Source organism: Numenius arquata, chromosome 10 (genome assembly GCF_964106895.1).
Source record: "Numenius arquata chromosome 10, bNumArq3.hap1.1, whole genome shotgun sequence".
Taxonomy (NCBI): Eukaryota; Metazoa; Chordata; class Aves; order Charadriiformes; family Scolopacidae; genus Numenius; species Numenius arquata.
The window spans coordinates 45,689,221-45,715,784 of record NC_133585.1 but is presented as its reverse complement, the minus strand read 5'-3'; the positions used below and the strand labels follow the sequence as shown (position 1 = coordinate 45,715,784).

At 37.2% G+C, this 26,564-nt stretch overlaps 2 protein-coding genes across 16 annotated transcripts in view; one reads left to right on the top strand and one right to left on the bottom strand.

The window, feature by feature from the left end:
• LNX1 (ligand of numb-protein X 1) overlaps positions 1–513 on the top strand; it is a 64,150-nt gene extending 63,637 nt beyond the window's left edge. The window contains exon 11 of the mRNA XM_074154764.1: positions 378–513. Within this exon, the coding sequence (XP_074010865.1) occupies positions 378–513 (136 nt within the window). The remainder of the gene's footprint in view (positions 1–377) is intronic.
• Positions 514–1,976: 1,463 nt separating this feature from the next.
• The window catches only part of FIP1L1 (factor interacting with PAPOLA and CPSF1), a 40,388-nt gene continuing 15,800 nt past the window's right edge, over positions 1,977–26,564 (bottom strand). For 6 of the 15 annotated variants that reach the window (XM_074154274.1, XM_074154275.1, XM_074154278.1 and 3 more), the window contains 8 exons: positions 20,750–20,843; positions 19,537–19,690; positions 14,131–14,157; positions 13,490–13,544; positions 11,647–11,702; positions 6,639–6,858; positions 3,031–3,168; positions 1,977–2,295 (listed from right to left, as the gene is read on the bottom strand). In XM_074154274.1, coding sequence (XP_074010375.1) covers positions 2,148–2,295; positions 3,031–3,168; positions 6,639–6,858; positions 11,647–11,702; positions 13,490–13,544; positions 14,131–14,157; positions 19,537–19,690; positions 20,750–20,843 — 892 coding nt within the window. In that variant the 3' untranslated portion in view covers positions 1,977–2,147. Of the gene's footprint in view, positions 2,296–3,030; positions 3,169–6,638; positions 6,859–7,860; positions 7,957–11,646; positions 11,703–13,489; positions 13,545–14,130; positions 14,158–19,536; positions 19,691–20,749; positions 20,844–26,564 lie in introns of all 15 variants that reach the window. The other 9 variants (XM_074154276.1, XM_074154280.1, XM_074154281.1 and 6 more) reach the window with 4 other exon arrangements.

The following is a 26,564-nucleotide window of genomic DNA, read 5'->3' as shown; positions in this document are numbered from 1 at the left end:
TAAATCAATTAAGAAGTCTTAAAACATAGTTTGTTCAGAGCATGGACCATTCCCGTCTGGAAAAACTATATCCTATCTTCTTTCAAATATGTCTAATTAATTATAAAGTTGTAAGGAAAAAAAAAAAAAAACCAAACCACAAAACAACAAATAACCCCAACAAACAAACAGACAAACAAACCAACCAACCCAAGTGAACTATTTTCACCTGCTTTGTTCCCTTACTCGTGAACTGTAGTTATTCCGAGAAGGAATAGTAGTACCCGTTTCTACCTCTTCTTCCCAGCTTAAGGATGTGCTTTGCCATTGTCAAATGTTTAAGACAAGAATTCACCTTGTTTAATCGTCCTCTCACCTTTGCCTTTGGTTTTTTTCAGATGCGGTGACATCCTCCTTGCTGTCAACGGCAGGACCACATCGGGAATGATGCACGCCTGCTTGGCGAGGATGCTCAAAGAACTGAAAGGAAAAATCACTCTCACCATTGTGTCCTGGCCTGGCACTTTTTTATAAAACACGGAGAGCGTAACAAGTAATTTAGAACAGAAAAAAAAAAGAAAAAGGAACGTCAGCCTTCGCCTTTTTTTGGGGGGTCAAGTATGTGTTTATAAAGAAAAGGTTTGTGAAATTTCAACCTGCATGTCAAGAAAAGTCAAGTGTAGGCAAAGCAGGGACACCTGTCAGAAAATCGCTCCAGAGTGATTTAAGCTACAGACTTAAGTCTTTCCTTCCCCGTGTTCTTAAGGGTTTTTTTGTTGTCTTTTTTTTTTATATGTATATAGATATATATATTTAATGCATTATAACAGTAATGAAATTTAAGGAGCAGCAGCTCCTACTCACCCACTTTATTTTAATTTACAAAAAAGAAATCCTTGAGTAACTTATGGAAAAATCTCTTGCAATTTTTCTAGTTGCAAAAAAATCAGGTGAAGGTTTTTATCCAACACAATAATAGCACTTTGATTACGTGTATTTTTCATGGTCAGCATGAAGCTGGTATTTTCAAGACTTTCAAGTACTGTTTGTTAGTCTGTAAAACTGTGAATTAAATTTCTAAAATAATTAAAAATAACTGTAACTGTGTACTTGTACAGGCATTATTTTCACCCAAAACCAAACAACCTCATTTCCCTGGTATGTTTTGATTAATACTATTAAATCTAGGATTTTTATATATAGAATTATTGTTTTTAAGGAAGTACACTGCACCCTGCTAATACCATCATCAGTCTTCTAAATAGCACCCTGAGAGGGCAGTACAATGTTTGCAGGGCTGCTAGGCCAACTGTACTTCATACTGTTCTGGATGGAGTAAATCTGAAAGTGATGATGGTCTTACATTCTCCTTAAAATAGTTGTTTGCCTTTCTCTGCAAATTACCCATGTTCCAAAGTCTTGTTTTTGTCTCACAAGCTGGCAATGGGAAGAGGATACGCTCGTTAATCTTTATCATGTTAAGGACAGCTGTTCCCCTAGAACAAAGACTAAAATGAACTTTCTCTTAAGCCACCGAAAAGCAGCAGGGATAATTATCCAGCTTAACTCACCCCTATGCACCCACACAAACCAGTCGTAATTACCAAGTGTACGATCACCGCACCCAGAGTTCCATCAGACTAAGAACAATCAGCACCTTTCCCCGTTTTCCTAATTTTTTTTTTCATTTCACCTTAGTACAAGGTTCTTGAAAAGTCTGCAATTCCTGCCTGCCCCTGTAGTAAAGCACGACTTTTTCGAATATGAACTCCAAAAGCTATACTAAACCCACACTGTTCCAGATGTTGGTATATAATAAAGCGAACGCACACTGTTTCTGAAGTCAGTAAAACAATGACCTTCCCACTGGCTTATGAAAAAAGGAGACGATTTAATACAAAGAATTTAAGCCCTATGTATATTGTAAGCGCATAAGCCTCTAGCTGTAAGATGTTTTCTCACTGTTTCTTAAAAGACAAAGTCAGTCCAGGAATCTTAACATGAAAAATTCTTCTTTTATTTTCAAAAAAAACCAAAGTAACCTTTGATTTCAAACTAACAGAACAAGATTAAGAGCAAATTATTTTAATACCCAGAAAAATAACAAGATTTATAGTAATCTATTTCTGGCACTAATATATATGCAAGTAGGCAAAAATCACACAAGCCTATTCCACAGGGGCAGCTTCAGTGTTTTCCTGTTCAGGAGCAGGTTCACCACTGGCTTCTTTTCCTTCTTTGCTTCTTTTGGATTTTTTGTGTTTGTGCCTTCTGTGGCTGTCTCCTTCTTCGCTGTCGTGACGACGTCTGCTGTTACTAAATAAAGAGAGAGAAAAAAATACCTCAAACAATTGCATGACACTTCAGGCCCCATATAATTACAGAGTACCAAAAAAACAGCCTTTGCATTCATATTTGAAAACTGGCACCTGGTTCTGTTCCGACCCACGTAGTATTTGGATGTCAGCACCAAACTGAATTTTTCATGGATGGGTACATACATCCACCCATCCTGTACTGGAATCATTTTTCACATTTGTAACCCATAGTCTAATAGCAATACTTTTCATAATGTCACGTCCTGTGGGCATCCCTTAATGGTTTAACATTCTTATTGACCCCCATTCCCTGGACTTAAGCTTTATTTCTAACTTAAAAAGAATCAAGTTGAACAATTTCTATCAAGTGACCATGAGGGTTATTTCACTTTCTAAGAATCACTGTTGAGTTCTTACGTTAACGCTGCTGAATGCCAGCTTCACTCCACTTCTTTCTGACCTACCATTTTTACTCTTCTTTCCCCAAATTGATAATTTCTGTTCACTAGCTGAGACTGTCACGTACGTTATTCAATATGAACTTACCTGGGGCCAATATCACTTCTTGTCTGACCACATTTTATATGGCAGACTTGCTCCAAGCAGTACATCTAGGCGTTTACAGTCTTTCCACAAAACTCCAGTTTGTTTGGGGTTCTTTCAAAAACTTACTTTATTTTTTTAAACTGTTCAAGTCTTTCATATCCTATTAAAATAAAAAAGAAAATCAAACCTTCGAGATGACTTGTGTCTAGTCTCTTCTTTCTCTCTGTGTCTCCTGTCTCTGTGTCGGTCTTCTTTTTCTCTACTTGTTCTATGGCGGTCATAGCCTCTTTCTGCGTAGTCTCTGTATCTGTATCGTTCTTCATCACTGATTAAAACAGAAGATATTTTCAGGACAGCAGTATATATATTAAAACAAATAAATTCTTACACACTCTCAAGATAACTGACAGAAAATCTCAATGTTGTTTCCGGGTTTCTAAATGAGATCCACAACGTATGCTAAAAGGACATTAAGCTCTTCACACACTAGACTTCTGTGGCAGATCTAATTTTGAAATAGGATTGTTCAATACAAATGGAAGGAAAGAAGAATACAACAGCGTCACGTTATTAGCATAAGTGCTGCCCTGCCACAATGCTGGTAAAACCCCAGAATTTAAAGATATTTTAAAACACTCCAGAAAAGTTTAAAAATATTAGTGATACTCCTTTTTAAACCTTATTTTGGCAAACTATTAAGGAACCATGACAGCTTGTAAGTGTGCCTGAGATCAACCAACCTTTCTGTAAGTAGAGCAAGACATCAGTTTGCCAACTCCAGTATGTTGGGAGCTTCCAGGAACAGGAATAAATGCCACGTACCCAATGTTACACCAGTGATCTCCTCCCCATTTTGTATCTGGGCTTATCTTAAAGTTATCAAAGCCCTCCAGGGACAGCCTTGAGAGCACTACAAACTTTGAAGCTACCCATGCCCTCCTGGCAAAGAAGCTCAAAACCAAACCATAAAAATCGTCATTCTGTACACCTTTGGTTACTTTTTCAAAGCAGACTACAAGCTATTAACTTCACAAATCAGTAGATCTCACTTTGGCAGAGATGCCCAACTTCTGATATCTATATTCAAAAAACTTCCCCACGTATTCAAAACCCCTGCAACAAATAATCACAGAAGGAGTTAGGCTGGAAGGGACTTTGTGGAGGTCACTTGGGCTAAGCCCTCCTCAACACAGGGATAACTCAGAAGTCTGGTCAGGTTGCTCAGGACCTTGTTCAGTCAAGCTTTGAGTATCTCTGAGGCTGGAGATTCCACGACCTCTCTCCACAACCTCTCTTTCTTACCACCTGATCACTCTTTTTGTTATTATTACCTACCTCCCTCCATGTAATTGGAATTTCCTTTCCTGTGACTTTTAACTATTGCCTCTTGTCCTTTCTCTGTGCACCTTGAAAAAGAGCCTGGCTCTATCTTCTCTATAACCACACATCTGGTAGTTAAAAATAGCCTTTAAGAACCCTCCTCATCCTTCTCCTTTCAATCTAAACAAACTCCATCCCCTTAACTCCACTAACCACCCTGTCAGACCTCCACCGGACTCTCCAGTCTGTCAGCGTCTTCTTTTTCCCACCAAGGGTCCCAAAACTAGCCACGGTACTTTGCACGTTGTATCACGTGCCAAATAAGAGGGGAACAACAGCATTCTCCACCTCTGGGCTACACTCTAATGCAGCTCAATGCATTTTGACCTTTATCGCACGTTGAGTGCCAAGTCCTGTTCAATCTGTTGTCCATCAGGACACCAAGTCCTTTCCTGTAAAGGGGATTTCTAGCCGTACAGACCCTCATCTGCTCTGCTGCACAGCATCGTTGGATTCCAGGACCTTAGAAATACAGTTGCTGCGTTTCGGTTTTGTCTTTCAAATTGCTGAGGAAGAACCACAAAATGGTACGGTATCAATCAAATCCTAAACTTTACATTTTTAGTGGTAACTAATTGACTTGAAACTGTCAAAACAAAAAAGAGAAAGCATAGTCTTTGCAAAAGGGACAACGATTCAAACAAGAACGGCATCTTCTCAAGGGGGCAGACAGATATATTGTAAAAAATGCACAATTTCATCTGAGGATAGCAGGGTAAAGGTAGAACAGAAAACAAAGACAGCTGAAGGTTCATTTTTAAACCACATTCTCGTTATACTAATAAAAATAATTCCCATCGTCTTACAATTTGAAGAAGTACTATAGCACAAATACAGGCTATTTATCTGGGAAAGAAGGGCTAAAAACATTGAAAGCAGTAATTTCTGAGCAGTAAAAAGCTAAAGATGATTCTTACTCCAAATCCCACCACAGTGCTGCTTGAACAAAGTTTAAACAAAGGGAATTTAAATAAAAGTAATGCATCCGTGCAGCCTCTAAATAGTTCGCATTCTCTTCCCCATAGCTCGTTTCATTTTATTTTCTTAAGTGCGTAGAATTGAAAATAAACCTTCTTAAAAAACATTACGTCTGCATGTTCTGTCTTAAGCCTCTCCCACCATCTCTGTGACTCCCAAACCAACTTATACTAGTTAAGGGCCTCCTGTTTTCTTACATGGCCATGTGGCAACAGCTTTGCTACAGATGGTGGATAATTTAGTCACATAAAAAAGTTGAAGCCTGCTCTTCCCCCTCCTTTACAGATAACTCTGGCAGCAGCACAGAGATTTCTCGAGGCCTGGAAGCTATTAAGGTTCATTTCAAGCACCCTTGAATGACCAGGCTTCTTTCTGGCCTTCAATCAAGCTGTCTGAGAAACAGATGTTTAGATTGGTCTTGAGTTCTCAGGAACTGACCCTGGAACACAACACACACACACGGGTGAGGACATCACCACATCAGCATACGTGGAAAATCCCCTGTCTTGCACCAGTTTGGGTCTTCAGCTAACAATCACCATGCAAAAAATGTCATCTCTCAACTGAAGTAATGTTGATTCCGGGTGCTCTTATTTCCCACAGCGTAAAACCACTGGTAAAAACAATCTGCCTAACAGCTAACATATATATTCTGCAAAAATTGAAACTTAACAAAAACCACTGAGAAAAGCGCCAGGATGTTTACCCCAAAATACTTCGCAAATAACGAACGAAGTAAATTTAGATAAATCTGGCAAGCCAGTAGACCTCTGCTCTATGGAGTCACAGCAAGCTCAGCATTAAATGCTTTGTACTTGAGCACATGAACCACAGAACGGTTGCAGCTTTTTTCTTTTTTTTTTTTTTTTTTTTTTTAAAAAGCAATTAGAGAGTTGAAAGCTGAATAAAGTTATCTGCCATTACTTTCATAATCTCCCTGAAAATGAAAAAAAGATCTTGACCTTGAAATAATAGTTTTCAAAAAGATAGGACAGATTATTATCCAGCCAGCGCTAATGACCAAACCAACCATTTTAGTGGCTAATAACATCATTAATTAAGGTCAAATGTTGCACCACATTGCTCTTAGTGCTGAATTGGCCACTAAGATTCATTTAGTACTTCTACAGATTTTTCTAGAAGTAGTGATGTCAAAGAGCGCCGGATATCTCACTCGTACACAGAGCTTAAATCGCACCTTTAATTTGCAAAGCACTATGACCAGTTTGGATGTATACTGTTGTTTTTATACTTCTGTTTTACATTTAGAAATTTAATTATAGCTTCCAAGAAAAAAAGGGGGAAGGGGAGGAAGCCACTCCCTCTAGCTCTCTGGAATATACAGCTGAATGCTAAATTTTAATGCCAAAGTACACTACTTAACACAGACACGGGGTTTTGAGCAGAGTTACAGCGCGCTGATGACATTTCACTAACCTGTTGAAGACACTTGGAGTTGGACTGTGATCTCGGTCCCTTTCCCTGTCTCTGGTACGTTCTCGATCTCTGTCTCGGTCCCGGTCGCGATCCCGATCTCGGGATCGCTCTCTCTCCCGTTCCCTATCCTTCTCTCTTCGTGCATAGTAATCCCACTGTTTGCTGGTGTCCATAAGACTAGACCATGAAGGAGCAGAACCTGCAAGGTGCGGAAAGGTGACTAAAGAAAAAGACGCAGGTATTAGAAAGAACAAAATCAGGTACCGTATAAAAACTGTAATACTATTTATGCATGAAAACACAGACGTTTGTCAGCCTCCTCCAATGACATTTTTTCAATCTTCCCCTTTTACATAAAAGCTAATTCTGAGCAAACGCTGCATTTTTTTCCATGATGCTAATAAAGGCCTCTGGCACTCATTTAAATACTCGATATGAAGATGTATAGAACCAGGATATATACCACAAAGAATGTCTAAATCCTTTTGAAAAAAAAATATGTATATATTGTGCAAAGATTTGCTGAAAGAATCTGATTTTATGTGGTCCAATGGCTTTGCTTTGGGGGAACAACAAAACAAAAACAACAAGAAAACGAAACGGCCTTTGAAACTCAGTGGGTCTGAAAATACAGCTCAGAAATTCTAACAGGGAAAAAAAGATGCTTCCAACTTTATATTTAGATGCTACTATTTTTATGTTTTGTCCTTTAAAATCACGGTATTTAAATTATAATGTTAGTTATAAAGTTCTCATTCGCTAATTTATATTCTATACTGTGCTTTGCCATACTTTTCTTATTAGAGAATGTAACAGCAGCTTTAGAAATAAATTCCCTAAATTCATACTGGGAAGAAGAAATAAAGCTCCTACTTACACTTTGTTAAGAAACCATTTCTCATGAATACTCAGTGCAACCACTATTAGCACTAAAATATAATAGTTTCAGAAAATTAAGCATATTATCTTAAAGATGATATGCTTAAGAAGGAAATCACAACACCATCTCACAACCTTTTCAGATAACCAGCAATGGGAAGAGAGAAGGGATGTGCTTCTCCATTGCTGTCTGCCAACTCTGATATAATAAGTAACTACTACTCTTAATGCCCCAATTGTTCTGTCCTGCCCTCCCTCTCCAGAAGCCCTGTGAACGCATCCTGTTAATGAAAAATAAGGGCTGTAGTATTTGACTGGAAACAGCACTCTCTAGTGGACTTACAGTACTGAGGGATTCCCACTTTCTGCTTATCTGCTTTGCTAGCCAATGATAACATAGCCTTCAATAAATCGTTTGTTTTGAGTTCCACTTCTTTATCTATAATATGAGAACAAGATTCACTTGACTCCACGGTGTCACATAAAGAGATTAATAGTATAATTAACATAAATATCCACCGAACAACGTAAAGTGCCTTACTGGTGCTATATTTAATGCTGTCGAGTTATAAACCCAGTGTTTTCTCCTGACAGCAATGGCCAGCCTGCCTTGCCTACAACGTCTGGGGCATGCCTGCCCCAGAAAGCTTTGGCAGAAGCTTAAGACAGCAGTTTGCCAAGCGTCCAAAGGAGGAATACAAGAGACCTTTTGAGCAGGCAGCGGAGCAGGAAAAAACACTTCATTGTTAAAATACATCTGCAATGAAAAGCATTATAATTCTTTAAAAAAGCATTTATATGAGGTTTTGCCTCTAACAAAATGCTTGACACTGTTTCACTTCAGGGCTACAGACAAAATGAGGAGTTAACATTAAAAAAAATACCCTAATACAATAGTATGTTGTTCAGTATACTGCCAAAACCTGAAATTCTTCTAAGGAAAGCAGCCAGAAATAGCAAAAAAAACCAGCTGGACTTTAAAGACTGCTAATTTCCTTGACTTGCCACTATGTCAACAACATACGTATGGTCTACAAGACACTGGCTGCCAGAATATTCCAATCTAAAGTGTAAACTTAAGTTTAACTTTAAATGTATGCTACAAAAAAAATTATTAATGGCAATCTAAACTTTTACGATAAATTTTGATCACTCCCTTACATCTGCAGTAATTCTCATCAGACAGAAGTATGTCATCTCCACCCCAATAACGTGAGATAAACCAGTTATTCGATACTCTGTGCTTTTTTATATCTAGATTTTTGCCTGTAATGATTCCCAACACACAAGCAGCTTACTTTCCACTATGAATTGGTGTTCTGTGTTTACTACTTAGAATAAAGTAATTTTTCACTTGTAATATCTTCACATGGATTATTCTAATAATTTCTACAAAAAGAAAGACACTTCCAAAGTTTAACTCTGATTTTATTTTTAAAACAGGAAAAGAGGGAGCTTTGAACAATCTATAGTTTCGGAGACTTAAGTCCCGTTTTGGAGAAGGTTTAAAAAATTTAAAGCTGCATGGTGTCACAGCATAAGGCAAATTACTAATACATCTTCTTTGTGCCTCAAAAAATACTGACTCTCAAACTGTTTCTGTAACGCTAAATTTCTTGCAAGTTCTAAGATACAAAGCACATTCAGAGCACACAACAAAGAAAAGCTTGAGGAAAAAGCAAACAAGCACACAATACAAGTCGCTTCTGCGGCAGACCAAATGCAGTGCCATGTATTGGCAGCTCAATAAAACTCAAAGGTCTGACGGCAAAGGTAGCATTGATGCAGTGGAAAAGCACAAAGGCAAAATAGATACTCTTGAAGCTACAAGTTATGGATATTATTTTACTATGCAACCTTCCCAACGGGCTTGCAGTGGGAAACATGCCTGACCACTAGGGAAAAGACACCAAGGCATGAGATTAGAAGGCGGCAGCAGAAAGGCTTGAGCCTTAATCAAGACTGGTATTTTTTGCAATGCCTTCCATACGCTCATCTTCCCCTGCAATTTTGACAAAGCCATGAAACACAGAGAGTGGAAAAGAAAACAACAGGTTGGAGATTCAGTGCTATCATCCAAAGTAACTATTAAATAAATACACATAGTGATTCTTAATCAAAATGATCATCTGTACCCTACTGCGCTGCTGACCCCTCAATTTACCTAAGTTCTGATGCACGGACAACACTGGTAAAATACTGGCCTGCAATCTCATTGTGAGACAGGGACTGTAAATACAAGACGTTGGCCAGGAAAACATCTTTCATTAAGAGACTGTCCTTAACAATACTTGACAGAATAGCAAATTCTAACAAATGAGATTCCAAAGTGAAAAGCATTCTAAATTGGAGACTGCATATTAGGTGCAATGTACATACTAATGACTGTAAGATTGCTTTCCTTATGATGCTCTGCATGGCTCTAGATGCTGAAGCTTCAGCAAGATCTTGGGTATCTTAGTTGTCTGCCTCAGCTTTATCTTTGTGCTAAAACTTCAGCAAACACAGTGCAATTATTGCTAGGAAAGGAGTTAGTGCAAAGAAGCTGTTTGCCCACATCAAGAATTCCATGCACGAGAGCAAACACTTGATAACCGATGAGGATCCTTTCAATGTCAACAAAGTACCACTTGTTACTCCATAAACTGCTCCAACTTCAAGAAGTTACAAGCCATTCAAAAGTGCGATTTTGTATATCTTCTCTAAAGACTTACGAACATTTGGGTGATACATTATCTAAATGTGTTATCTGTGCTGAACATTATGTAGCAGCCAGAACTGGAGAGAACTTTCCCTACGATTTCTTCTCCCAGCAGCTAGGGTCCAAAGGACCAAAGAGCAAGGAGACAAAATAAGTCAGCTGGAAGAAAAGGCACTAAGCTTGGGGCTGGATGGCAGATGCAGTGACTGCCAACATGCAAGGCCCTGCACCTGGGTCGGGGCAATCCTCAATATCAGTACAGACTGGGTGATGAATTGATTGAGAGCAGCCCTGCAGAGATCTTGGGGATACTGGTGGAAAAAAAGTTAAATATGAGGCAGCAATGTGAATTTGCTGCCCACAAAGCTAATCATATCCTGGGCTGCATGAAAAGAAGTGGGGCCAGCAGGTTGGGGGGGATTCTTGCTATGTGCCCTCTCTTGAGATCCCACCTGGGGTACTGTGTCCAGTTCTCGGACCCCCAGTACAAGACAAACATGTCAGATCAGATCCAGAGCAGTGCCACGAAAAATCAGAATGACTATGAGGGTGGTGAGGCACCGGAACAGGTTGCCCAGGAAGTTGTGGATGCCCCATCCCTGAAAGTATTAAAGGCCAGGCTGGATGGGGCTTTGAGCACCCTGGTCTAGTGGGAGGTGTCGCTGCCCACTGCAGGGGGTTGGAACTCGATGATCTTTGATGGTCCCTGCCAACCCAAACCATTCTGTGATTCTATGTTTACTTTATCTTCCCAATTTGGGCTATCTCAGGAAGAAGCTGACATCTTAGTATTGTTGTCATTCTTGTGGGTCAAGAAGCAGAGCTGAGCTAGATAACAGTTGTAAACTCACTGTAGGGTCTGTGAATGTCCATTTGATCACACATAATGAAATTTCTATTTTGGTTCACGCTTACAATAAAACCAGAAATTGATGTTTTTCAGCTTCAGATTTTTTCCATAACATTAACAAACAAAAAAAAAAAAGATAGACCGATTTTGCAACAGAATAGCTAAAGGTTACAGTATCTTAGCCAAACAACTTCCCAAAGGAGAGGTACATCACTCAGGATTTCTCAATGACTGGTCTTGCTGGTTAAAATTCTGATGATATCTCAACAGTACTTGTTCTCCTGCTTCTAAATCCTACCAGTTCTCAGAAAATTCTCACTGATTTTTGGTCCATAAAATCACAGTTCTGCAAAGGCAGCATGGAAAGATACCCAGCACACAAATATGCAAAACTGTATTATTTACCAACAGCTGCTAAATTTGCAACAGCACGTATCAGTTTACAATAGTTGGCAACGAGCTTTCACAATGAAGCACTGAAAGGACCTGTTTAGTCTCTTAGCTCAAATCCTGATAAGTATATCAGACAATTTGATATAGCACTAGTCAAAATTTTCAAAGCCATCAAGCTTACTCACCACTGCCATATGAAAATGCACGAACAGAACGACCATCATAGCCAGAAGAATGTCCGCTGTTGAAAAGAAAATAAGTGTAAAAATCCAGTTTTACCACCAAAGCTACCTCGATCAATAAATATTATTTAATAATAAATAAATATTTAATATTATTCCTCTGAATTCTTACCACCACACAGACTAAAACAAAGTGTTTGTTATAAGTGGATTTAAGTCCTACATTTTAAGCATTGCTAATTAATGAAGCTGTCTATCAACACAAATATGTACATTTCACATTTTACTACAGGAGGTGAAAATAGCATTCTCTCTTCTTAAAATTTAAAACAAAAAACATCCATATCATCAAAGCTGCTATTTTGTATTTTCAATAAATTTTCTATTTCAAATGTTTCTTGTATCATAAGAAGTTTCTGCACAGATACCGAACTTAATCTCCCAATTGCTTGGAAATGCTTCATTCATGAATGAAGCCATTCTCATTCTTTCTGCTAAAAAGCAGATATGTGAGCTTATCTAAGAACAGGTGGACTTCAAATGTGCAGTTCTATAAATAAACTATTAAACTAGCTACACATTTTCTAGGCAGGCTTCTTTCAGTGGCAGCCAACTCAAGTAGGTAAAAACTAGAAAGGTTAAAAAGGATGATATGTGCACAGGACATAATTCACACACTTTTAGCACTTCCTACATAAAACTTGAACGAGTTATCTTTGCTGTATTTAACCTAGTGTTATTTCTGTTCTTGAAGGCACTTTAACATTAAGAAATAAGTTTTATGTTAGCTTAGTTTAAAAACAAAATGAAACCAATGATAACGAAAGGCCAACGCAACATCTTAACATTTAAAAGTATAAGATTTAGTTAGTTCCTAAGTTCCACAATAAATCTGATTTTTTTCACTTCACATTTCAGAAACTATATAAATATTCACTACAGGTAAATGCAATGACCGCTGCTTAACAGTCAGAAGCAGCAGTCACTCACGGCAACTGTCAGTATGAAATAATAAATTTACTTTCATGCACATCAAATGCATCCAGTTGGGTTTTTTCTGAATTAAATCAGATGAGGATTTTCTCAGAGATTTACCATCATCATCCTGTAGGAAATATGTTAATAGAATTTTCAGTTTCAAAGGAACAGATGTGTGTACCTTCCTTCTGTGAAACCCAAAGGACTGGCAAAAAAGAGGCTTGCACTGTCTTCTTGATAAGTGAGCTTTGTACGTGGCCTGGTTTTGGCCTCTAGCAAAATATAGATACTTTTCAAGGACTGTGCTGGCCAACTTTTTTTTCTTCCCTTTATATATATATATATAAAAATATATACCTATATGCATATACACATGCATGTATATAAAAAAAAGTATAAAAATACTGTTAGACTATTAAAGCTGAACACTTAAAACACAATAGAAATACAAATTTGGGTTCTGTAGATCTCTGGTGTTTCCTACAGCTTATGAGGGCTTCAATCTGTAGCCAAATTGTTTATCTGTATTTATAGAAAAGGATACAGTAGCTGACAAGTACATGGTTCACCCAAGTAAGTCTTCAGACTACTAAAGAATCCTTTAGCAATCATTACTTTGACTTTGCTCTTAAGTCTTGGCATTGATATAGTATCATAACTCAACTAAACTAGTAAGTGGTCAAGTAACCTGCTCCAAAGAATATTATCAGATAGGTAAGACTAGTAACATTTCTGTAAAAATCTGAAAATGTCTCCCCAGCCCCAGATAAAATCTATAAAATACTGGGTAGTGTAAGAGTCCTTACTAATTTACTTCAATTGCAGAATATTGATATTTTGTTTTATAAGATTTCAAACAGATAATCACCTTTCTATTGTGGGTATGAGGGAAGGTGGAGGACCGCCAGGTGGTGGTGCAAAGCCTGTAATAATAAATTAGGTGAGGGGGTAAAATGAAAAACACACCAAAACAAACCATAAACACATAAAAGAACTAGGCTAAGCATACAGTGGCAAACAAATTCCGGAGTACAACACAAAAAATTGTTCCTCACTGCGTAAATGGCTTTTATTTTGTAAGGCTGAGAGCTACATTCCAGCTTAACAAAAGCAGAGTATTAAATGTGTATTATCAGTGCTTCAAAGCAAATATTTTATCATTTTTAAAAATACAAAAATTTAGAAGCATAGGAAAATTCCTGAGTATCTAACAAGACTTATTAAACAATAATCCCAACTTTTTTCTGCATAGATGAAAAAATAAGAAGACTGGAAAGAAGAGGAGGAAGCACAAATCTAAGAAACTGGCTGATTAGGTCCACTAGTCAACAGCATTTTCACACGTTTTCTTTTCTGCCTGGCATCAAAATAACTAAGTCTGCATCTATACATACACTTCTGTATTTATGAACTTTCATTTATATAACTAAAAGGAAGTTGATAAATTGCACATCAGTTAAGTTTTCATTTCTTAACCAAATGAGGAAAAAAAACTCTAAGCAAGTTTACCTGGTGGTGGCACTGTTATTGGTATACCTAAAAAGACAACAAATAATATATCAGTTATAGTAATACTTTATGTATATTATCTGCAGATCTAAAATCAGATTGAGCTATCACCACATACATCATCTAAAAGAATGATAACTTATTTTCTGTGTCCTCAGATGGAGATCTCACATTAATACCAATTGTTAAGATTTTATGTAAGTCTTGTGAAATCCATCTTTTTATTTAAATTCCTGTTCTTCAGGATCTTATTTAATTAGGGACAGAAATAATGAAGAATGACTCTGGATCTCAAGATCAGAATTAAATCCATAACCCTAAAATGTTCAGTATTCAGAAGGAAAGTAACATCCCATAGAATATATTTGCTTATTTTATTTTCCATAAGTGGATGAAAGGAAACCCAACTGGCCTCTGACCTTTAATAGCTTAGTATAGGAAACAGTCGGTCCACATGGACAAAATATTCTAGCAACAGTGAGCATAACAGACTTTTCAGTCAATGCTGTGCCACGCTGCAATTAATCATTCAGTTGCTACTTGGAGGGAAAAAAAAAATAACTACTCTGTTTTCTTCTAAATATCTGAGAAAGGAGCATCCTTTAATACAAATGCATTCAAAAACTGTCCTAACTTTTCTGGTTTTCAGACCTAGCTTAGCTGTTACAAATTTAACTAAAAGCTGAGAAATTTCTACCAGCCACATTAGCTGACCTAACATCATTAGCTGCCTCAACATCTAAACCTATCTTACTTAATTATGAAAGGAATGACTGCAAGGTAAAAATCATTTGTACGCTTTTAAGGACATTACCTTCTCATACTTTGCAAAGAACTACCTTTACCTCAATCAAACACAAAACACTGTTAGATGAAAATAATAGACTGGGCTAAAACAACGTTGTCAGAAAACAGACTGCTTTACCAGGCACAAACCTCCTTTAGTTATGAGCAACTCTGCTTCTATTGAAAAATAAGTACTTTCAATTTGACAACTTACTGCAAGACACTGGGGGGAAGAGAACAGAAAACTTTGCCAAGTTTTGCCATAACTGCATAAACATCCAGACAGAAGAGCAGCCAGACCCACTTAAATTAAATCCCATCTCATTCAAGTTCCAGACTTCATCATTCAGAGACTATCCTAGATGTACTGGCCACTGCATGATTAATTTTATGTATATACCATTAGTTCAACATTAGAACTAAAAGACTATTGTATGGCAGCAACACTTAACTACATTTACATATTATATTGTCTAGACATGCCAACTGCTCCCAAATTGCCTTGGCAGAAGGACAGAATGAAGGAATATGCAAGCTGAGGAAGAGTAATCAATATCAATGCTCACCAACTGCTGGTGATTCCACTGACATGAATTCTTACCAGCATTAATCCTACAGGATTAACCAAACTGTGAAACAAAATTGTGGTTGCTGTCCAATCCTGAAGATTTAAAATCTAATCTCTCAACCAAAATGCAAATCATCAGACAAGTGAACCCCAAAAGCCAAATAGTTTTCTCTTCACCAGCACAAAAGTTTTCCAAAGTGCACTATCCTTGTTAAGAACAATGGAAATCACACCATAAAAAGTTTGAGAGTGTAACATTTAAAAGACCAAACACTCCCAATGAAAACTGAAAGAAAAGGAAGACTGGGAACTCAACTGTTGCACAGCTGAAGCATTTTTATTAATCTCTTTTGGTTAATTGTCCATCTTAATAGATTCTTCATGAGCCTACAACATGGAAAATGTGTGTGTGTATATATATATAATATCTCTTAACAGCAATGTTAAGAATGTAAGCTAGAAAAATAATAGAAGTTCTCTCAAACTGATTAATTTATTAGCTCTACCTTATGCTTAAAGAGATTTAAATTGCTGCACTAAAACCAGTCTCAGCACTACGCACAGAATTGCCTGCAAAACCATCTGCTAATACTCTTTACAAAAAGGAAGAAATTCTGATTAAACAACTAATATATTCATCAGAACTTTATCTTGTGCAGTAATACAAATAACAATCTCATCACAAGATTACAAGCCAAATGAGAAATTTCACTTAAGAGCCATTCAAACAAAATTAAGACAGACTTAATACAACTAATATCCAGAGACCAAATGACCAAATAATTTTAATGAATTGGTTAATACAAGGTATTATTCTAAAAAAAACCCAACACGTAGGCATCTTTTTCTCGAAAACCTTTAAGAACATTTAAAAAGTTATGATTAACGATTAAGTCATTTTAAGACAGAAGCTAATTTACTTGATGGTATCATAATGGAAGAAATATTCTTCTGCATTCCAAATTAGCAAGTATCACTAAAAAGTTCTAAACTTAGATTTTTTTTCTCACCTTCTTCACTAAGACATGAATGTGACACAAAATAAGAAACAAAAAAATCATAAACTTCAGTTAATGGAAAATTAAGAATCTCGTAACTCTTCACTCCTTCGCCTTCTACTAACGTAGTATATGAACATAGACTTGAATTGTCGTCAGCCAATTACTTCTTCCAAGAAAGAAAAAGGACTCTGAAATATTGAGTCATTTCTTGCAATGCAGGGACTAAACCTGAGTACCAGCACAAGAAGGTGGCTTAGTGTAGATCATGTCACGTCCCTACCACACGCTGTGTTGCCACAAAGATACAGCTGGCCTAAAACTAAATATTCGGACTCGTGTGTCAAAAGCAATCCCAAATGGCATTAGCGCAGCATTTTACCTAATGTGCCCCAAATCGCTTTCAGGACATTGTATACCATCCTACTAACTCAAGGCTGATAAATATTTACAGAAAACCGAATAGGTTTTACTGAAGGAAAGCAATGCCACGTGTGCTCAGCTTGGGGAATAAGGAATCAGACGTGGTAACGCTGCCACAGTTTAACAATGTACTGCAAATTAGCTGAACTGTGTAATAGCCCACAGCAACGTCATATAACTCAACCTGGTGTAAAAACTTCTTTTGCCACGGGCTAAACTCAGTCAAACACTCTCTCCTTTATCACAAGATAAAAAGTACGCACTTAAATTGCTGGTGTTGAGCAGACGTACAGTTACTTGCTAATCCTTGGTACTAGTCTAGGCATTCAAATTTCCCAAAGTTATGCAACACAAGTTCAATAGTTAAGAGTAATTTTTTTCCCCCCTATATCACAAAAACATATCAGATTTTAACTACATGCTACATAAAACAACTTTTAAAGCCTGTTAAACAGAAGCATCCACGTTCCTCTTTAGTTAGAAATTACTCCAACATAGCAATAAACCAAGCAAACAAGAAACAACACATTTTTTTGCCACAGCCAGTGATCTCCTAGGAGTATTGGAGAATTTTCTGCATTTGGCCCTTTGAATCGTTCCAGGACTTGTTCCTCAAAAAAAGATTTTAATCGCAAGAGTGAATGAATTCAGAACAAGAGATCTAACTTCAAAGCAAGATCCTTTTTCAAAGGGGCTTTCGGAGGATGTTTTATATTTGGAATACTTAAATTTTCTGGCAAGTAGTCCTGGTTTAATATTGGGTAAGAGTAGGGTTTTTTCCCCTCCTCCTCCATTGAACCTAGGAGGGATGGCAGATTCTATTTTAGGAACAGCTTTGAAGATAAAGAGCTGGCAACAGCACAATTAAAACACAGGCCTGAAGAAACCAAATCCACAGCTCTTAATCGTTATTTTCAAATCTACTCGAAGCACGGAAGGATGTTGAAGGAGACCTTCTGAACAAGTGTATGTCATAAACCTGTCAGTAAACCACAAGAGTAAAGCCAAACCTGCTTGCTAAATCTGTAACGTGTGGATTTCTTTCACCTTTAAGAGCTCAACAGGTAAGGGGTTTCAGAAGAACGGTCCAGTACACCTACTTGACATCCCTGCACCACGTGCGCTTGGGATGCCTCTGGGGGTTCATCTCAGGCTTTTAATCATATACAACTTAGATCACCTTTCCTGTTTCACAATTACAATAATTACTTTCTAAAAATTTGCAATGCATCACCTGCATTATCTTATCAGAAAGGTTTTAATGCAGCTTAAAACCACAGTTAGCATTAGCGTCACATTCCTGTCCTTCCTGTCCTTCCCGCAGTACAGAAACATGACAAAATTGCCAGAGCAGTAGCATATTCTTTCTTCACACACCCTACTTTTTATATTTATGCACAAAAACTTGGAAAAGGGCACAGAATTATTTCATCTTTACATCTCTTCTGTTTTCCAGGTTGCACCCTTTTGTGTGTGACAACCACTGATGAAAGCCAGAGCTTACCGGGCAGCGGGAGTTAATAGTTTTAAAATCATCAGCAGCAATTGAAGAAAGGAATCTCTTCTATGAGGATTTAAACACTCTAAAGCCCCGCACAGTTGTTGCACAGAAACCATAGTGTTACTTCATCGCTTATATGCAAGAGTATTAAGAGAAACTTTTAAATAAGATTCCCTATGCGGAGAGAAGAGCAAAGAAACTGCTCAGCATGATTTCAGAACAAGTCAAACAAAAAAAATTAAAGGAACGAAACGGGAAAATAAGGAAAGGGGCTTCACCTTAAATCAGTCTCTTCTATAAACAAATCCTTCACTTTCCTACTCAAATAGCCCCCAAAGTTTCTCCATCTATTTTCATTTCTCACAGACCATTCTTCTTAGTTCCTTGCTAAGTCCTTTCGAACTTTATTCCTTAAAATGACAACACTCAGGTAACTGCACTATTTGTGCAAATGCTCATGACACTCCCCCCAGTAAATTTCCAATAATGTAAAGTTTCGATAAATATTCAGTAAATTTCAACCCAGATTTAACAATGAGAAGAGTACTCAAAGAGCTTTGATTCCTCTAAGACTTGCAGACACAGGCAGCTGGATAAAAACATGATGTGCTAACAAGACCTCTGACTAAAAGGAAGGATACGGCACAAAGGCAATTCTTATCAGACTTTTGGGAATTCATACGTACTGTGAGGGGAAAGAGGAATTAAAGCTTCTGTGGCTGCTTTGACCTGAGGCATCAGAGAATCCAACTTCTGACAGAAATTCGTGGTATGCCATAGTTTTAGTTCAAAAGTTTGTAGAATGATTTGTTAACATATACGTCTCATTAGCATTAACAGTAGCTGAATTACAGAAAACAGCTGCTCACTTCAAACATTTTCAAGGACATAGGATCCAACATTTAGTCTTTAGGTAATTTTTTACTACTTGGGATTACACTTAGTCAGAAAGTAAATACAAGTTTCTGTTTCTGTCTTGCAGATATATTTAAGAAAAGAGTAGAACACAAAATTCTGAAATTCTGCAGGTACAGCCAAATGTGTGTGGAATGCGTTGTCTTTAATTCATTATGATCAAGCATTTGATGATAATGCATCTTTCATTTTTCACACCCTCTGTGGATATTTACCTGGTGGGGGAATCAGAGGTGGAGCAGTACTGACAGTAGGAGGGGGTGGGAGGAAAGGAGGTGGTGGAAGATGGGTAGGTGGAGCTCCTGGAGGGAAAAATGGAGGTGGCTTGGTAAAATTGTCTACTTCAGGATTAGATCGTTCTGAAAGAACCTGTAAAATATCAAACTATAGTTACAATTGCTATGTCAAAAGGGTAGAAGAGAGGTTTCCTCTCTTTCCAGTTACTACAATAGGAAAGTATTACTTGTGCACCTAACGAGCCATATTCAGATGGTTTATGTTCTATCTACATCCCTACATTCAGTGTCCCATAATTGCCCAGTACCTCTGAGGGTTTAAGAGCAGCCAATAGGGAACAACAAACGTTAAGATCTGAGAGGGAATATAAGCCATCTGAATATAGCCCAAAAGACCATATTAAGTTGATTTATAAAGGAAAATATTTTAAAAATCAATATGAGAAGCATGAAAAAACCAAGACTTTAAATTACTTAAACATTATGAGATCAGCTGAAAAACACAGGGCAGTGTTTTCAGTGTAAGGACTACAATCCATTATTATTTTCATAGTTTAACCTTAACCTAAGTTGGCATGGAAACGCAGCTAGGGCACCAAGCAACCTTGATTCTTCTCCACAAGTAAGTCAGGAGAGAAAACGTGTATTCAACCTTAATGCATTTTGTTGTTTTCTTGACATAATCGAAGCCCATAAAGACTAATCTTACAATTTATGGCAAAATAATACAACATAATTAAAAAAAGTACTACTGGCTATTTATTCCTTCACAATTTATTTTTAAAAGACTGCATTTCTCAAACTGCATACAAAGAGGCTTTCACTTGCAGCATTAGTGTCTGGCAGGAATAGGGGAGAAACGAACAGTCAGTTTAAATATTTATTTGTGTCATTTAGTAAATAAAATGCTATCCCACGCAGATCTAGCAGAGCCAATGCTGCCTCCTGGACTGTAAGCCTGCAATATTGTTCATTTCCTTTCAGTAAGAAGTCTACCAAAACATTTATCTTTTGAAAGATATCAAATATTTAATCGTAATATATTTCAATTAACTGCCACAACTTTCTTCCTGAACTTAAAGCTACTTCCGTTTTACTCTTTCATACACACTGGAATGTTTTAATCAGAAGCTACGGGGAAAGCAAAGATCCCATCTAGTCAAAGATAGTGTGCAAATCTGCAGTATAAAACCTGTATGTTGCTGTTTTCATTGGCACGTCGTCGTCCTTCCACCCTGCTGATAGTGATGGTCTGTCCAATCACATCTATTGTGCCAGATAATCGCCTGCAACACAGGACAAACCAGAATCAACAAGCAGAATTAGAAAAGGGAAAAAAGAAAAAAAAAATAAAAGAGAGAGAAGAAAGTCTTATGGACGTCTCATTCTAAATGCCAAAAGTTCTTTCTCCTGTATAAAACATAAAGATTGTTTCTGAAGAATATTCAATGTGATAAATTTGCTGAACTATGCAAGTGTGGAGAACTAAACAATGCAGCACTAAAGACTCCTGTAGGACAAAGGCTGACTCTCCACATTCTCCTTCCATCCCCCACAAGATAACAAATCTACACCTCTGTTACTGAGAAAAGAAAAAAAAAAAAAAACCAACAGGAAAAATACAGTGGGATCACAAAACAACTCAGTGAGAAAAAAATATATTAAACAGAACATCTACAGAAATCTGAAGTAAAATAGTTATAAGCTAATCACAAGAAACATTTTCTAAACTGCAAGAAACCATATTGGAAGATTCCATGGGAGATCAAACAAAGGTAAATTAGGAGGCAGAAATAAACAGAAGCCACCCCTACCACACGTACTATCGATATTGCAGAACATACTGAACAAAATCAGCCACCATCTCTCTTATCTTGGAATACACCGTTTTAGTATCAAAGGGTAAGTATATTCAACTAGTAGACACTGAGTCCTAAATTAAACCTTGCACAAAACTCCGAGGCATCCTAGAGCAGCCATTCATACTTCTGTTCCTCAGTTTTCCAGATGCGCAATGCGTCTCTCAAAAACCTCTAAAACACTCGCATTAGCTACGCAGTATGTTCTCCTTCTTCAAAGAAACTGGCAACAGCAGCACAAGACCCACCTCTGTCTCCCTTACAACCCAATCAAGCAACAACAGAATATAATGTAAATTAAGGACACTCACCTTAGAAGTAGTTAGTAGTGGATTTTTAAAGAAAGCTGACATGAAAAGCAACATGCATACACACATTCTTTCCCTCTCAGTTTCTGCCAATCAAAAATTTAAGGACCTCCCATGCAACTGTGTTTAACAGTCCCTGATTAATTTGCATTTGTACAATCTCTTTAGAACACACTTTTACTTTTGATCTCCAGTGATGAGACCTGTTTCAGCTATTTTTTTGTCTTACAATTGTACTCAGTGCTCTACAGTACCTGTGTTTAAAAAAAAATATTAAAAAATATATTAAAATATCCCTGTTCTCTGGCAGTGTAGTATTCATGGTCCCTCTGCTGTATCTCTTCTCAGTTGTCTCTTTCCCAAGCTGAACTAGTCTCCTCATACAGGTGTGAGTCTATAACTTTCATTATTCATTCAATGTTTTTGTGGACCCTTCCTACTCCTGCTGTATCTATTCATGCCTGACATAAACAGAGCCACAGATAATATTCAGCTCTCAATGTATCACAGCTTTATGTACTACCATAATGACCTTTCCTCATTTGTTCCTCACTGCTAATGATGACTACCATTAATTTTCTTACTGTGGCTAACACTGGAAATTGAACTAACATTTTGGGATGCAGCAACATCAATTCCAAGATCTCCTTCTCAACGGGTATAATTATTAATTATTAATTTGAAGAAGTGCATCTTATTTAGAAAAATGCAATCTGGTATTTAACTTTTCAGTGATTTCAGTTTACTATGAACAAGTTATTCCAGTTCACACTGGAGTCAATGTGTGAATTTTAAATGCAAATATATCTCACTTTAGTTTCCAAACCCATCAATCTATTAAGCTTATTCCTGTTAGACTTAAGCTGTTCCTACTATAAAATTCTTAACTCCTGTGTACATATTCACATAGCCTGGTAAGAGAGGTATCTTTAAGCTCCCAAAATCATCTGATATTGTGGCCACACAGCTGTCAACTGCAACATTATTTTTAATTTTTCAAAGCAGATTAAAAATGCTACACTGAGGGTAAAGACATGATGGCATTCCATTGGATACAAACACTAAAATTTAAAGCATAATCAATCTCTCAAAATCTTCAATAAATCAACCACATGGGAATATACTGACAGTAAAGGAGGACTCCAAGTGCCAGATCAGAAAATAATATCACAAAGATCTGAAGGTCATCTACTATAACTAAAACCTGGTACCTGAGACAATGGGGAACCACTATTTTGAAGAGAGGAAGAATCTAAACTATAGTGAACTTTCCTGTTTGCAGCCCAAAACAAATGAAAGCCAGAAATCTAGCTTTATAGAGAATTTATAACTCTAATATTCTTATGCAGACAGAACAAAACCTACCTGCTTTGCAGCCCACGGTTAATTTCTAAAAGAGGTTAAAAAGCAGGATTCACTTAGGTCAACTCCATTAGAAAATGAGGAACAAAATTACATTGCTAATGGATGAGAGAAACAAAGGTACATCTGTGTCACACCTATAAGGGAAACCATAGTAGAGAAAACTGACAATATTTACCAATAGCATGATACACAACAAAGTCAAAAAAGACCAGGAAAAAAAACTTTCAGGAAATTTCAGAAAAGAAATGCATAGAAATAAAAAAAAACCCCTAGTTTTAGAAGAGAAGTTCTTGTATTTTTTTCTCTCTAGTGGACTACTAACCACATTAATACAAATAGCAGGGAGAACAGCTGGAAGGTGGGATTACAGGCTCCAAGTTCTGCTGGACTGTTATCTCTGACCCCAATTGTTCAAATACCTAGATTCCACAGCAGCTGAAAAGGACACAGCAGACACTAGAACATAAAAGATCAATTAGATCTCCCAGAGATAATCTAAAATTCCTTAGCAGACTGCATACTGAGGTGATCCAACTTTGCAATATCTGAGTTTAGAGCTTCCTCCTGGATTTGAAAGGAAGTTCATGAAGCACAACAGTTTGGAGGAGAAAAAAAATAAAAGTGCAATGGTACAAGAGTCTGAGAACACATCTGCAAACTAAAATGGCATATACTATAGAGCAGCCTCTCCAAGGATAACACAAGTTTAAGGAATTCTCTTATCTTCTAACATCCTATCCTAAAAGGCGGATTGTCTAAATCCTGAAATAATCAACACCTGCTTTCTAATCCTCCCCACTGGTCCTGCATAGTATTTCAGCACTGCCACACTTTGGATTATAATTATTTTGCTTTCAGTAACTATCATAGGCATTATAAAACAATTGCTAAACCAATTGTTTCATTACAAAGGAAAAAAAAAAGACAATTGAACTTTTGTAAAACAACACAATTTTGTAGCAGTCTTCACTCTGACAGCTCATTTTGGTTTCAGAATTCTAAGACGCTGTTTTTCCTCCATTGCTTGTATCTTCTCTTAATTATCTAAAACCGTACCCTAGAAAACTCATTTTACCTAGCTTTAGTCCTTGTGTTTGATAGATGACTCTTCTACAGCAAGAAGTCCCTCCTCAGGTGGCTCCCTGCTTGGCTCACTCCACTGTTTTACAGGGTTTCCACTTGGAAGTTATATATTTCATATTAAGACTCTTCCTCTCTTTCACTGCTCACACACCGCCACCACTCTTGGAATCAGCATTGAAAAGAGAGGCAATGGACACCAGTGCAAGCATACTGGGCATGAAAGCATTATGTGCATCAACTATACTACAGTACTACCAGTTTTGGCTTGGGAAGCGGCCCAAATACACTGCATGATCGAAGGAAGCAAATCTAGACTACCAGTTGGTTCCTGGGCATCAACTTTACTGATATGAACAGGGTTTTCACTTAATTTTTTCTAGAGGCTGAAGAGTACACCTATGCTCACTCATTCTTACCAAGCTGGTGTTTTGTAATTATTTTTTAATAATGTTTTATAGCAGTACGCTCATAGTTCTTCCCAATAGCTGCCAATAGATTTAATTTTTGTAATGATGCATGAGTTCAGCAATTTGTCATCATATCTTGAACTTAACAAATTCTCTATTTCCAGGGCTGCAATAATGATTTCATTAAGTACTCCACTAAAGGAGCTTGAAATTGAACACGAAAAAGCATATGTTCAGTTGCAAACAGAGCAGCAGATGACACCACTGTCAAAAACATAATCTTCACAAAGGCAAGAGAGGCATCTGAAGCATCCGGAATTTAACAGTTCAGCAGTTTTGTAAAAGGGGCAAATCTGAAGCCTTGGATCTTGATTAAGTCATAGCAAGTTGGCACATGGGGAAATTTCAAAGCCTCCCCAGCCGTTACCTAGCTTAGCTGTAAGATGTTAAGCTGGCGTTATTGCGTTCCTGTCTCAGTGCTGTTTGCAAAGAAAAGAAAGGGTTTTGTTTGTCCCTTACATGATCAGGGCACCTGGAATACAGATGCATTCCCAATGGATACACCCAAACATAAAAAGGCAATCCACGCGTGTGGGACGCACATGAACCCACAGCAGAGTTCATGCAGAGGGTAGCTTGAAAGGAACATTCCATCAAGTCAGTGAGTGATATCACTCTAATTAGAGAGCAGTTATTTACAAGCTACTTGCACTAGGAATACCACCCTCCATGGAGATTTAATTCAGAAAGATATCTCAATCTCATTTGGCAAGTTGAGTTTATTTAGGTTCTACAAAGCAAAGAGGAAGGGGGGAAAAAAGAAAGGGGGAAAAAAGAAAGACAAAACCAACTTTTTTTTGAAGTCATAGCTTCAGAAATCACTTATCCCCACCACAAGTAATACAAATAATGAACTGCTTTTTGGAACCGCCTCACACACACTTTTCTGAATTCAGAAACAGCCTAGCTACTGAATGCCACATTTATACACTAGACATAGTCTAGTCTAAGAATGATAGTATGCTTTAAAAACTGTATTTAATATGTTCTCTTGTTCCTTGTCTTGCTTATGTGTTTTATGCTTTATTTTCCTCCTCTCGAGGATAGCCTCAACTTCGCTGAGCTCACTTGCCATTGATTGATATAATTAAGAAGCAAACAAATTTAATACAGAAATCACTGATATATGAAATAGACATTTTTTTCAAAATAATATCTGAGTTTTCATCATTTAGTCTCACAGGGCTAGTTCATGAAACAAGAGAAACCTGCATTTTTTCCATAGTAATGACTTATCACAAATCCATTTCCTATAAAAATTCTGTTTACAGAAAGGCCCAAGCACAGAGGAAGCTGATAAATAGCCCATTGCACTGACAGGCTAATTTATCTGAAAGCAAAATTCATTTAAGTGTAATGTGCTCTTTTGTAATAACCCAAAAAGCATAAATGGAGGTTGAAAAGCTAAGAGCTTCTGACAAAACAAAGTTTTGTGATGGAGAGCTATTCTAGATATTACTGAAATGAGAAAATACCAGTTTTTGTACCCAGCTTGTAAATGAAACTTCTGCTTATTTCTCTATTACTAAAGCAATACTATCTCACAGTCCTTGAAAAGTGACATAAGGAAAAACACTGATCTAAAAACCAGTAAAATTTCTCTGTGACCTGGCTGATAAGGACAGGTTTGAAATATGTCAAATTCTCTTCTAGAAAGCCCTACACTCAAAAGAGATTCCTTCAGGTTTTTACCTTAATTGTGACTATGTGCACAATGAATCTTTAATTAACTACCTCTAGAGAACAAATATTCTATTTTATACCATATTGTTTGTATATGATGTGCACTTACTAAACCATTTCCATTATGTTCTAACTCCTTCTTCAGGATTACACAACACTATGCTATTCAACAGCCCTAAATATCACAGAATCAAGACAAGAGGTTCAGGTGTCATTTCTAAACAACCAATAGCTCAGCCACG